This window comes from Meles meles, chromosome 18, assembly GCF_922984935.1.
Source record: "Meles meles chromosome 18, mMelMel3.1 paternal haplotype, whole genome shotgun sequence".
Classification (NCBI taxonomy): domain Eukaryota; kingdom Metazoa; phylum Chordata; class Mammalia; order Carnivora; family Mustelidae; genus Meles; species Meles meles.
The window spans coordinates 41,328,766-41,342,476 of record NC_060083.1 but is presented as its reverse complement, the minus strand read 5'-3'; the positions used below and the strand labels follow the sequence as shown (position 1 = coordinate 41,342,476).

General features: G+C 58.6%; 1 protein-coding gene across 12 annotated transcripts in view; it reads left to right on the top strand.

Annotated features, from left to right (window-relative positions):
- SRCIN1 (SRC kinase signaling inhibitor 1) overlaps positions 1–13,711 on the top strand; it is a 67,424-nt gene that overhangs the window by 12,981 nt on the left and 40,732 nt on the right. For all 12 annotated transcript variants that reach the window (XR_006815919.1, XM_045984862.1, XM_045984868.1 and 9 more), the window contains one exon: positions 11,161–11,462. Coding sequence is in view for 11 of the 12 variants with exons in the window: in XM_045984862.1 (XP_045840818.1) it covers positions 11,161–11,462 (302 nt within the window). In the remaining variant the exon portion in view is untranslated. The remainder of the gene's footprint in view (positions 1–11,160; positions 11,463–13,711) is intronic.

The following is a 13,711-nucleotide window of genomic DNA, read 5'->3' as shown; positions in this document are numbered from 1 at the left end:
CGCATAGTCCACTTTTGCTCTGGGGGACAGCAAAGGCAGTGCCTTCAGGGGCAGGAAATGTGCAAAGCCGAGGGCAATTGACACAGTGGGACCTGTCCCCAAACAGGGACAGGGCTTATGCTCTTTAAAAACAGGAAAATTCAAAGAAACAAAACAGGACACCATCAGCCAGACAAAATCGCTGTGCCCCAGTGTGGCCCCGGGGTGATCTTTGCCAAGCTGTGACTCACTTATCATGGTGACCCACAGAGTAGGTGTGTTGTTTGTTGAGTGGAGACGTGATCACGGGGCTAGATACTTTACATGCTTCATTCTTCCCATCTTCCCAAGATAGGCACTGTTTCCCTACTTGGGTCATTGCGGAAACTGACAGCCAGGGAGGTAAAATGACTCGGTCAAGGTCACGGCTATGTGAAAGGGCTAGGGAAGATTTGAGCTTCGGCTTGCTGTCATCGCACTCTGTTTGGTTGGGGGCACGCGTCCACATGCGTTTGGTCCCTGCCCCAGGTGGCCGGTGGCCACGGGGTCGACACGCGCTGCATGCCCCGTGAGGAGGTGGGGTTGACGGGGCCAAGGGCTGCAGAGGCAGAGAAGGAGCAGATGCCCCTCCCCCCAGCACTGTCCTCCTCCCTCGGCTTCCGGTCCCATCCCAGCCGCCTGGGGATGGTGGCGTGGGGACAGGTGCCGAGCTGCAGAGATGACAGCACTGCTGATTCCCCTGTAATTACCGTCTGATGAGACGCCAGAATTAGCCAGCGCACGAGCAAGGGGTGCGGATTTGGGGGCACGGTGCAGGGAAGCAGCTGGGGGTGAGGGAGCCTCTCCTTCCAAGCCTGGGACCCTGTGGCAGTAGGGCCGGGTCAGCACTGAGGAGGAGGAAGTATAATAGAAAGGAGGAAGCACTGTGTGGTTAATATGCCTCAGATATTATTGTGTGGGCTGTGGTTTTTCCAGTCCTCAAAGTGGCTAGGTGTACCCCTGAGCTGGCTGGCTGCCGGACAAGGCATCAAGGGCCTCAGTCCGCTGACCAGAGACGTACAGGTGGAACAGGCTGCCCAGGCAGACTCTCAGGTACACCCTTTGGTGCCTAGACCTTGCCTCTGCCTCGCTGAGGCCGTGGGGGATGTAGTTGGTGGGAAGGGGTGAGCCCCAGGGCAGACTCCTACATTTGTGAGGCCGGGAACCAGAGGACAAAAGGAAGTGCCTGGAAGGAGCAGGCAGGTTCAGCTGACCTTGCTAGAAGAGTCACCCACCCCAGGCAGGAGGAGTCGAGTTGGCCCCCAAAGTTCAAGGTCAGGAGGGGCTTCAGATTGACAGCAGGAGGCAAGGGCTGGGTATGTCCTGGGTATGGCTGTGTCCTGGGTAAGCACCTGTTCTCCTGGCACACGTGCTGGGGGCAGGGGGAGGGCTGGGGAAGGCAGAAGCAGAGAGGGGTTGTCTAGGCTGCTCAGATCTCGTCACCCCATTATAGGAGTTTTGAAGGCCACCGACTAGGAAGAGTGGTGACAACATGGGGCTCACCCAGCAGAAGGCCAAGCAGAAGCCTGGTGGGTGGGGGCTGAAACCAGGACATGGAAGGAAGGACCCAAAGTGTTGAGCTCAGAAGAGGAGATTCAGGTTCTGAACCCCCATCCTGCTCTGAACGGAGAGGTCGTGACCTGCCCCTGGGTCCCTCGGACGGCCATGGGCATACACGCTGGCTCATTTTAGGGAAGGAGGAACCCCACATGATGATTGATGACTGGGAGGTAATGAGTTCTCCATTCCTGGAGGTATCCAAGCCCGGGCTGGATGGCATTTCTGAGGCCGGGAGGGTTTCCAGTTGCCCTTGGCAGGTGTTGGGAGGACTCTGTACCCAGCTGAAGTGTGAGAAGGTTGGGCCCTTGGAGATTCTTTAAGGACTGTGGGACCCCTGCCCAGCCTGGGTGTCCGTGGCTCCAGGGTAGCTCGTCTCCCTGTCCTACCCTGGGGAAGTGCCCACCTCCCCCTTAGATCTTTCTCTGTGAGGCTTCCCTGGGTTGGGAGAGGATGGTGCGGAGGGGTTCTACGCCTCACCCAGGGGGAGGGCTGCACCAGGATCCCTCTCAGGGACTTGTGGGGCACAAAAGAGGCTCTGGCCCACAGACTCAGGGATGCCTTGAGGGCAGGGTCAGCCTCTCCCTCAGGGCAGCGGGTGTACAGAAAAGAAGGGGGTCTGGGCTAAGGACCCCCGGCTGGAAGTTGGCGGAATCGGGGTGGCGTCTGTGTGGGGACCCCCAGTCCTGGCGGTGCCTGGGTGCGCCCCTCGGCACGTGGATGCCCGTGGGGGGCACAGGTGAGGCAGGTTGTGACTGAGCCCATGTTGGGGGGCAGGCACTGGGCCCAGGGCGTGCACCAGGGCGCACAGGTGTGAGGCTAGAAGCGTAAGCCAGCACAATGTGTCCCTGAGCAGCTGAGCATGGTACCAGGGCCCTGGCTGCTCCGGTGGCTGAGGGAGATGTCCGGGCGATGGCAGAGGAAGGGCCTCCTAGGAAAAGCCTGACCCCAAGAAAGACAGAGTCTCTGAGGAGGCGATGGAGGGATCTGGCCAGTCTAGAGCTCCTGCCAACATCCGTGAGGCCTTCACTGACCACTGGGTACTGACAACTTCCCTGTGGGAGGATGGGAGTGATGGACGGGGCTTCGGCCCCTCACCTCCAGCAGAGTGGGGTCCCTCTCCCTGGGAACAGGAGGTCCTCCTCTGCATGCTTTCAGCTGGAGGCAACTGGAGGGGCGTGGTCGCTGCCCTGGCCACAGCACCCCAAGGCTTGAGTCCCCCTCGGGAGAGCAGGAGCTCTGGGAGCCTCTTCAGAGTGGCAGCAGAGCTGGGGGGGAACAGGGGCCTGCCTCTTTCCCCTCCCTCCCTCGTGTTTGCTCCTTCCCTTCCTCTCAGCCTGTTTTCCTCTCGGCTGCCTCTCTGAGGAGATGGAGAGCTGACAGGACACCTTCCCGGGGCGTGTGATGGTGGAGAAGCCACACAGGAATTAGCCTAACAACGGGGCATCTTGTGGGCCCACGCCAGGGCTGGTCCCAGCTTTTCTGGCAACAGCTTCAGACCGAGGGTGATGCGCTCCCCTCTGCAGCTATGCCCCCTCCCTTCCCAGGGAAGTCAATTAGCCAGATCTTCATTAGTAGCTAAAAATCAAAACCGTACAGTGCTGGGTCTGATAAAACTCTTGACGATGGAATGACAGGAAATCAGGCGATCGAGCAGATCAGGAAGGAACTGTCCCCCACTTGCCCCCTAGGCTGGCGCCTTTGTACAGTGCACAACCCTCATTCCTGTTGTTGTTGTTTTTTTTTTCCAGACAAATGAGAGGACTGAGGCTTAGGGAGGCTGCTAACGTGCTCAAGGTCACACTAGTCAGTGGCAGAGCTAGGTTTGAACAGAGCTTTCTCATCCTCCAATTCAGTGATTTTTGGTAATGTTATAGCTTTGCCCACTATGGGATGGTACAGGGAAAAGAGGGAGGGTTGAATATCTGACCTTGGGGCAAGCAGCTGGCTGTGGCCCTTCAGCAGGGAGAGTCTTGTTTGAGGAGTGTGGTCAGGGTGCCATGTAGGGCCCCTGATTTCTCTGTGGTGAGCATCCCCTGGGGCTGGCATGGATGCCTGGGGGTGTGGTCCACCATGACCGCTTGCTCTTCTCTTTGGGGCTCAGGGTACTAGGGCCATGTTTTTCCACCTTGCTGCCGATTCCTCCTATGGAGATTGTTAGTCTGTGTCCTCCTGGGGCCTGAAGCCTGGGTCGGGGGGGCCGCTCCTCTGGCAATTGCTTTCTGGGAAGTGGCATGGTATAATGGAAAAATCCTTGTCCCTGGGGGCCAGGATGCCTGGGTTCCACTTCTGACTCTGTCTTCAGCTCTGGTATGACTGGGTCAGGTCCGCTCTGTGTGCGTTGGTTTCCTTCCTGTGAAGGGCATTTGCCTGGAGGAAGAATAGAGAGTGGTTTTCAAGATGCCAGCAGGGGTACACAGGACAGTCTAAAGAAGTCACTCCTGCCCGCTATGGGGAGAGGATTCCATGGCCACACAGAGCCAAGGCCCCGAGTCAGTCACAGGCCCTGAATGAGACCCGAGTGAGCCCCTCAGGGCCCCAGCCCACTCCTGAGATGGCCTGATGGTTTTCCCCAACCCCACCAGGATGGAGTGGTAGCTCTGCCAGCAAGAAGCCTCCAGTCTGAGGGAGGAGGCAAAGGCCTTGCACCAAGGCAGCTTCTAGCCTCAGAAGGTAAACAGGGCTCTACACTTCGTGCCCCCTGGGGGGAGGAGGGGCAGGCCCTGCTCTGAGCCTGAGAAGTGGGCAGAATGAGCAGGAAAGGTTCAAGAGAGGGAGGGCTGAGAAGGGAGATCCTGGAGAGGAAGCATCTGGCTGGGGCAACGCCCGCCCTACCTTCAAGGAGCCCAACACCCATTCCCTCTCAAATTCTCTCTCCCTCGGGAGTGTCCTAGAAGCTCTGCTGGGAGCAGCCAGGACCCAGCCTCCCCACAACAGCTCCTCCTAGGCAGGTGAGCTCTCCTTCCCCCAGCCCGGAGGAGGTCCTTTAATTCTATTCTGAGATTCCAACTCGTTTACCAACTAAGTAGCCTTCGGTGGATTTTAAATCTACACAAATTGGTTTGTGTTTTTCTGCCTGCATGACGCTGTGATGGGCAGTGCCCCGCACCCTCCCCTGCCTCCCCAGCTCCCTCTGGGGCTCTGTTGTTCACACCCCTCCTGAGTCTCTGTGCCCAGCTTCCCTGGGGGCTGGGGTAGCAGAGCTCCCTGGGCATGGGGATGGAAGGGCTCTGTGGGCACAGGCGTGGGCCACAGTCCTCGTCTCCCTCTTCCCTGCTCCCCTATCCTGCCCCGGCCCAGGGAAGGGAGTCCACGTTGTGACTCCGGTGAAATCACTCAACCTCCCTGATCCTCAGTTTCCCTGACTGTACTGCAAGGGGAATCAGCCTGCCCCAGGCCCTTCCCCATGTAGCTCTGGAGATCAGCGCTGGGGGCTAGGGAGGAGGCATCAGCCAAGGACCACCCTCACTCTGCCGCCTTCTTGCTCTGCCCACCTTCCCCCCACTACTGCAGTGTCCAAGCCTCGGTCCATCTAAGGGGGATGGGCTCCACCTGGCCTCCTCCCACTTCTCTGTCCTCCCTCTGACACCTGGGTGTAGGGGTGGGGAGGAGAGTTGACCTTCCTCCCGGGACCGAGGGATGACAGCTTGCCTGACCTTGCCCCTGCGTCCCTAGTGCCCCTTCTCCTAGGCACCAGGAAGTCAGCTTTATTGTCTAACCATCTGCCCCATGCTTTCAAGATGGCTCCCTTCCCTCCCCGGCCTCCCTCTCCCGGGTTCCCCTCCCCCACCCTCCCTGCCCAAGAGGCTATCCTGACGTGTGGGGTTCCTGGCCCCTGCTGTGGGCCAGGAACTGGACATGAAGCCTTGTCCCTCATCCTTAGTCCATCTCCCTCCTCCCCTCCGATCGCCCTTCCTCCCGTGCCCGCCCCCACCTCGAGGTTCTGGTTGGAGTGACAAGGAGACTCAACAGGGCGCTGGGCATTAGCAATTTGGGGGGATATTACACAGGAATGTTTACAGAAAGGCAATTGCCCGGAAAATGACTTTGGTTGCTGTGGTATGGGGCGGAAAAAATGGTTTTAGAAAACAGACACAGATGGGCTTCTGCTCCAGGGACCCACAGACAGACAGCAGGGGCTGAGGGCCACGGGCATGCGAGGAGCACAGAGTCAGGGGCACCCAAAGACAGAGAGGCTGCTTCCTTCAAGGGGAGGGGTGGGGGATGGGGCAAGCCTTGAGCACCTCACCTGCGCGAGGTTCCTGGACCCTCTGCTAATCTTGACCTTTGTCCTCTAGCCTCTGACCTCCCTGCACAGTGTGCTTCCTGACTGTGAAGGGCTCCCAGGAGGATGGAGCTGTCAGGCACAATTGACAGTGGCAGCCGCCTCGGGGCGCCTCCTGGGTGACTTGGGCTCCTCTTATTTGGCTGCAGATACAGGGGGTGGGGGGGAACTGAGGGAGCCTTGAGCTGCATGTGCTCCTGTGTGTGTGTGTGTGTGTGTGTGTGTAAAAAGCACTTTAGGGTTTGAGCCAGGCTTTCCACTATTCCAGCAGTCTCCATGCACCCCTTCTCTTGCCCTGCCTTGCCCTGGCATCTAGCCCCGGGAACCTGTGAGCTCCCTGAGCTGGTGCCCAGCCCCCATCTCTGCCCAGGAGATGGATGGGGCACACCTGGGAGCCTCTCGGCTCATCCAGCCTCCTGATCTCTGGAGACATGGATACAGGACCTAAACTCTGAGTCTTGAGCTTGGGGTTCTCACAGCAGGGGCCCCAGAGAGAGACCTTTTCTGGATCTTGTATCTTCCTTCTTCCATCTACTTCCTCCCCTTCCTTGCTCTTCTTCCCTCTCCCTCCCCCCTTCTTCTTCTCCCTTCTCCACATTCCCTTCCTCTGAAGATGATGTCATGTGTGAATGTTGCCCAGTGGCAGCCAGAGGACAGAGTGGTGACATCTGGGGTAAAGACACGAGGTGGGGGTGGGCTTTGGTGGCTAATGCGATGGTGTCACTGAAACTTGGGGATCTTCATTTTTATCATGAGTTACAGTGATCTCATGTAAAAGAATGCAGAGGAGGATAAAAATAAATCAGGCTCATAAATAAAGGTGGAATTTGGAACTGGCGGAACAAACAATGTCGCCGTTTCCCAAGCGCCTGCGTCTTTATCCTCAGCCGGCCACTGGGGGGCGCCCACCCCCACCTGTCACCCCAGCCTCAGGCCTGCATGTGTCCCTTTCCCGTGGCCCAAGCTGGGAAGGCTGAGCTGAGGGTGGCAGACCAGCCCCCCCACTTTCCCTTCCCTTTATTCTGAGCTGGGTTGCACCAGTCTCGGGCCTCTTCTCTGGGGCTTGGATCTCCTACTCAACAATTATGATCAGCCTCGCACATCTGGTGCCAATCCCTCTGACCCCAGCTTCTCTCTCTGGCTCCCCCAGCCTCCATCCTCCAGGGGCCTTCAGTCCCAACCTCCTTTCCCCAGTGTACCCCAGCTCGGTTCCTCCTCCACGGCCTCTCCACCCTTCCCCTTCCCTCAGAGAACCCCTGCCCTTCCTTTGCAGCTCACAGTCCTTCAATTCCCCCAACCCCACTTACCCACTCAAGGCCTCTCTGTCCCATCTGTCCCCTCAGCCACCCCCTCAAGACTCCTGCCCATCTGGAGCCCTCGCCGCCCCCTGCCACTGAACAGGAAGCATGGGTCTGCTCAGTGCCCCGGGGGCCCAGAGCCTGCTGCTAGCTGGATTGGAATCGATCTCTGGCCCTTTGCACTGGGCTGCTCAGTCTGGGGAGGGTCAGGGCCACTCCGGGGGACTAGGTGGTGGCAGGAGCAGGCACAGGGGTACCGGGAAGGCTGTTCAGCTGGGATCCAGGAGCCCATGTGCCAGGAATGCCTTTAATTCAAAACAACACACTCTCTCCTCCATCATCTTGGGGTAAGATAGGGGCAGGGTTTAGAGGGGGACATCCACATTTTACAGATTAGTGCCCTCAGGCTCCGAGAAGGAAGAGTAATGAAATGAACGCCTAATCCAGGGTCCCGCAGGGAAGGAGCTGACTTGAAACCCAGGGTGTCTCTGGCCTGGGATTCTCTTCCTCCTTGACCTTGAGTACCTGTGACTCATGAGAGAAGCTCCTGCCCGAGTCCTCTGAGTGCCACAGGCCTCCTTCTCCTAAGGGTAACAGGAAGGCCCCACAGCCCAGAAGCCCAGGTCTGTCCTCCCAGTCCTCTGGGGCCCTGCAGAAAGGAGTGAGACAAGCACAGAGCAGGAGCCTCCCCTTTTCCCCTGCCCCCCCTCCCCTAGCTAGTTTGTCTTTGTTAAATAAAGCTGAGGAACTTGAAGGTTCTTAAAGAGATGCTAGAGCTTTGCAGATCCAAGCCCCTCCTTCCCACCGCCCCTCAGAGTTAGCAGATTGTCTCTCCTGCCCCTGCCTGCCCCTCTCTCTGCCACCCCCAGAATCCGGCTCCTGCCTCACCCCTGACTCCTCCCTCTGTCAGCCCTGACCTCAAGACTGTAGGGACAGTCCTGGTTCTACTCTCCATTCAAGATGCTGGTAGCCCGCCTCCCCCTCCCACCCCCTGCCACTGCCCACAGCGAGATTCATGGGACTGCAGTCATAAATAGGGCTGAGAGAGTGTGTCCGCAGCCCGCAGCTGCTCCCCCTCCACGGCCCGCTCTAGCAGCCTGGACCCCTCCTTGCCAGTCCTGCCTTGCCCCTTTAACCAGTGTGACCCCCGCACCTCCCTCAGTCCCTGCTGGTTTCTGTTTGCCCAGCCCAAACTTGCTGAGATGTTCCGCTAGGAGCCAGGGAAGGAGGTGAGGCGTAGGCATGGAGGGTAAGGATGGGGGTGAGCAGCTCTTCTGGGTCCCAGAGGGCAGAAGGGCGGGGGTGAGGGGACATAAGAACCGGAGACCTGTCCCCTGCACCTGTGTGTCTCCAGAGCCCTTACAGGGCACTGTGAGCCTGGCTGTTGGGCGCAAGGAGGGAGGTCCCTCTGGCTCAGGCCGGGCTGGGCCAGACTCTAGGCCTGGGGTTCCAGAAGCAAGTCCTGTGGGCAGAATCCACCTCTGCCTGGGCAAAGAGAGGGCTAGGGCCATGGAAGTTCTCCTCCTGCTCAATTGTACTAGTGCAAATGTCCATGGGAGCTGAGGGTAAGTGGAAGAGAGAGGTTAAGGGTCATGGGAGGCAGCCCCCTGACTCTGGTTGGGGCTATTTCCCCGGTGCCTAGACACCCCCATCCCAGCTTCTTCTTCTCCTGGATGATTATTCAGGGAACTCCTTTCCGGCCGCATTCCATGGGACCCCAGACTGTCGCCAAGCTTCTCAAAGATAGGGACTAGGCCTTCATGAAGATGGTCCCTGGGTTCCCAGCCTCATCTCTGAGGATTTCCTCCAGATCAGGGACTTGCGGCACTATCTTAGCTCAAAATGTTTTTCCTTCACTCTCTTTGAACCTTTTAAAGTTTACTTGAAACCTTCTCTCTTTACCGTCCCAAGGAATGAGATCCATGAAATCAATGGTTGGGTTGGGTATGTGGGGTTTTCCTAATCTTTATGAAAATAAAGGCATAAGTATTAAACTGTGAAACCGTGTTCCTCCCAAGGTCTTGTGTATCTGGACCTCACTTTGGGGAGCACGCCAGAGGGGGTGACTGCAGTGAGAGGGACAGATGCCTAGGGAGGGGGGACAGTAGGGACCCCAGACCCAGTGTCAGGCTGGGGAGGAAGCAGATGAACAGAGACGAGCACCTAGTGCCCCATGGTGTTGCCCTTGTTCTGTCAATAGATGTTGAGAAAGTGTGGTGGGAGGGGACGAGGCCAAACTAATAGATACTGGGGCCAGATCTAGCCTCTGCCACTCACTGTGGCTTTAGGCATGTCCCTGGACTTCTCGAACCTCGGCAGCCCCATCTCTGAAATGGGGCCACAATGATACCCCCCCCAAAGGGTGTTGATGGCCATGTTGATGGCAGTCAATCAGGCCTTTGAAAGCCATGGAAGCTTCTGTCTGTGGAAGCCCTTCTTCCCTTAGTTTTGGTGGCAGGTGTTAGGTCCTCAAAGGTTCTGTCCCCCAGACCTACATGCCTCAGCCACAGTCTCGGGAGGAGTGTGGGTATGTGTGTTCGTGTCGGGTGAGGGATGGCTTTTCCTGAAATGTGGCTGAATTTCTTCTTTCCTCCTGTGGTGCGCAGTGGCTGTGTGGAGGAAGGGGGCCGATGGGGTGTGGCATCTGGATGGAACATGGCTGGGTCCCGGAATCCCTAGCCTCCTCTTCTTTGCCCCAACTGGCCCGGCGAGTCAGCCCCTGTGTGGGGGTACACTTGTCCACAGTGCCTGACATCCCTGGATCTAGGCTATACGTGGGGGGCGTGGCCTGGAGACTGGTGGATGGTGGGGCTGGGGTATGCCGGCGAGACTGCGTTTGCCTCCCAGTCAGGAGACCCTTGGCACCTGGTGCGGGTGTCACTTTGGAAGCGCTGTGCCTTTCTGGGCTGTGAAAAAGTCATCTTCGAGCCTGGAAGGGGGGAGACAGCAAGGCTGGGCCAGGAGTGGGGCAGGGTGGGACCAGGAGCTCAGGGATGGTGGCCATATGGGAAAAGGATTCAGAATTCCGTGTGAGGACCTCAACCCCCGGCCTTCTCTTTTTTCTGCTTCTGTACTGTCCTTTGTCCCCTGTGCGTCCCTTAAAGGTCTTGAACTTGTGTGTGTGTGTGTGTGTGTGTGTGTGTGTGTGTGTTGGGAAGGGAGACTGAGGAGAGGGAGGGCGGGGGGAGGGGAGAGCTTCAGGGGAAGGGCTTGAGCTGTTCTGTCTGCTTTCTTTCTCCTTTGAGTTTGTCCCAAATCCATCTCTCTCTCACTGTCCTCTCTGTGCCCAGTCTCCCCTGTCTGTCCATCTGTCTGTCTCCGGGGAGGGAGGGAAAGAGAGGGTCCCATGTCCCAGACCCTGGGCCTCCATCTCCTTGCCACCATTACTCCTGCCCCCAGTATCCTAGTCCCGACCTTTTCCAAGCCAATCCCCAGCCTTTAGGACAAGTGTGTTCTGAGCATGCTAGTCTGAAGGAGGAAGCTAGGGTCTCTCCCCCTTCCCCCTGACCCCGCCCCACAACACACACACACCCCTCTTCTTAGAGGATGCTCATGAAAGGAAGACTGGGCAGGCTCCTTCCCACATCTTTCAGGAACCATTTAAAGGAAACGCCCCTTCCCTAACCTGTTCACACCAGCTGTGGGAAGGAGGAAAAGGATGGACGGCTCCAGGTGTTCAAGACCCCTACTTCCAGCCTCTCCCTGGCCTCAAAAAACAGCCGCTCACCTGCAGTCGTTACCCTTCCAAACCCACCCAAAGAGCACGAAGCCGGCCCGCCCTTGCCCTCCAACTGCCTTGAAGCCCTCCCCCTGCTGCCTCTTCGGTCCCCTAGTCAGGGAGTGGGGGCAGCCCCGTTCTGGTCTCAGTCCCCAGAGCCTCTTGCCCCGCCTTAGGCCTGCCCCTCCCCTCAGTGACACGGCCCCAACCCGGTGAGGGCTGAGCAGCCCCAGGCTCCCGGCGCCGCCGCGTGACCCCGCCGTGCCCCCTCTCCCCTCTCGCAGATCCGGAGCGGAGCAGCCCCCCCATGCTGTCTGCGGACGATGCGGAGTACCCGCGGGAGTACCGGACCCTGGGGGGCGGGAGCGGCGCGGGCGGCGGGGGCCGGCGCTTCTCCAACGTGGGGCTGGTGCACACGTCCGAGCGGCGGCACACGGTGATCGCAGCCCAGAGCCTGGAGGCGCTCAGCGGCCTCCAGAAGGCGGACGCCGACCGCAAGCGCGATGCCTTCATGGACCATCTGAAGAACAAGTACCCCCAGCACGCCCTGGCCCTGCGAGGTCAGCCCGACAGGATGCGCGAGCAGGTGAGTGGGGGGCCCGCTGTGGGCCGGGGAGGGGTCTGGCTCCGTGCTCCCCTGCCCCCAGGGCTCCGATTCGGCGTGGCATCTGAGGAGAGAGCAGGAAAGAGGGTGGAGGGCATTTTCTGGAGCCTGGGGAGGACGTGGATGGGGCTCAGCCTGCAGGCCTCCTTGTGCAGCCCCGCAGTTGGGAGCACTGGCTGGAGCAGAGAGGCAGAGGGACCGTTGGAATGGACTGAGGCGTGGGAATTTTGTCTTTTTGCCAAAGAAGTGGTGGGGAGGGGGAGGGGACAGTCCTGGGGATTGGCTGTTCAGAGCCTGAACATCCACCCCGCCTGGAGTTGAGCCCACCCCGGGGGGACACCTCTGTGACTGGCCTCCTTGGGAGCCTCAGTAGGCTGGATCTGCTGTGCCCCCAGCTGCTGTAAGAACAGAGCCCAGAACTCCTGGGGCCTTTTGCCTTGCCTCCTCCCTCTCTGTTTCCTCCTCCCTCCCCCTCAAGACTCACTGTGTGACTTTGAGCTAGAGGCTGCCTTGGTTTCTCTCCTGCCATCAGAAAGGCTATAGAGGAGTCTGGGCACCTGCTTCTGGACCAGGGCCTGCCTCCTCCTCTCTGGGGCGGGAAGCTTCCCTTGTAAACCTCTCCCAGATCCTTGGGTTCCTGGATGCACCTCTCCATCCATATATGGCTTTGTCTGTAGGAAAGTTCATTCTTGGGACAAGCCTTCCGCCTACAGTCCCACATTCGCAAGATGCTTTGATGGCCGCGGAGACCCATGCCTTGTCCTCTCAGGGAGAAGCGGAGGAGGGGAGGGTGGTACATCCCATTCACACTATTTCAGTCGGGCCTGGGGTTGTCCCACACCTGTTTTGCTCCATACCCCTTTCCGGGTGCTGCTGGATGTGGCTGGGAAAGGGGAAGAGTGTCCCCACTCCCATTGTCACAGCAGGGAACAAGGACACATTGGCGCACCTCCCCACCCCATGTTACCTCCAGTTCTGTCTTGCTTTTGCCTTTTCCCAGCTTCTGAGTCCTCCTGGGAGCAGAGTTCTGATTGGAATAAGAGTTGTAGATGGACATATGGCCCTCACCCTCAGGGAGCCCCTCTCTGTGCATTCCCTCTGTGTGCTCTGGCTTGGGAGGAAGGAGCAGGGGCATTTGTGATCTGGAGTGGGTGAAAGAATGGTTACGCTTAAGTAGGAGGGGCACAGTCAGTTGGGAGAGGGTTTAGAGAGGGGGAGACCAGGTAGGCAGGCCTGGTCAGGGAAGACTTCCTGGAGGAAGAGGTACCTAAACCAGGCTTAGAAGGACGTAAAGGGTCTGAACAGGCATCGAGGAGGAGAATGCTGTTTTAGAAGCTGGGAATATGGGAGGTGAGCATGGTCCTGAGTCAGTTTGGGGCTGGGTACAGAGGCCCACCTGGCTGGTGCTGAAGGCTCAGGGTGGGAGGCATTGGGAGATGTAGGGACAGACTGGAGAAGTGGGGTCGGATGGTGGTGGCTAGGAGGGCTGTGGTTGTTTCTGGATAGTGAATAGGAGGGAGCAATGGGGGGCTGGAGGCAGGGGAGGAGAGGAACAAGAGAGCGGGTTAGGGAGGACGAAGGGAAAGGGATGGGGGGTTGGAGGGAAGACTGAGCAAGGCTTGTTTGCTGCCTGGACCGAGGAGCCAAAGACAGAAAACCTGGGCAGCCTTGGGGAGAAATAGGGGGTGGGGAGGAAACGTTTGGAGGATGGGACACAGGAATATGGGAGGGGAGTTTGCAGAGCAGGGAGAATGTTCACCTGGATGTCCATTAGACGTGCCATGTGTATAGCCCAGGACTCTGAAGGGACAACAGGGTCAGGAGGAGACTGAGCGTGCGGATTGAGGCAGAATGGCAGTGGGACCCAGGGCATAAGTGTGGCCGCCAGGGCAGAATGGTCTGAGAGGGGAGAGGGCCACAACAGTGGCGAGGAGGAGCCAGGAACATTCTTTCCATCATGAGGAAGAGGAGAAAAGCCCAGGAGGAGGACCACTTGCACTTCCGAAGTTGGCGGGGAGGGGAGTGAGGGGCAGAGAGAGAAACAGCCATCGGGACTGTCTGGGATCTGTAGGTCCAGAGGGCACCCCTCATCTCTCATGGTATGGCAAGGTAAGGGCTGGTTTCAGGGGTTGAGGAGAATGGAGGTGGCGCATGAGCACGACCTGGGGCTCAGATCCGTCTGGGAGGTTTGGCCATAAAAAGGAGAAGACAGCGGTGTGATGGCCTCCGGG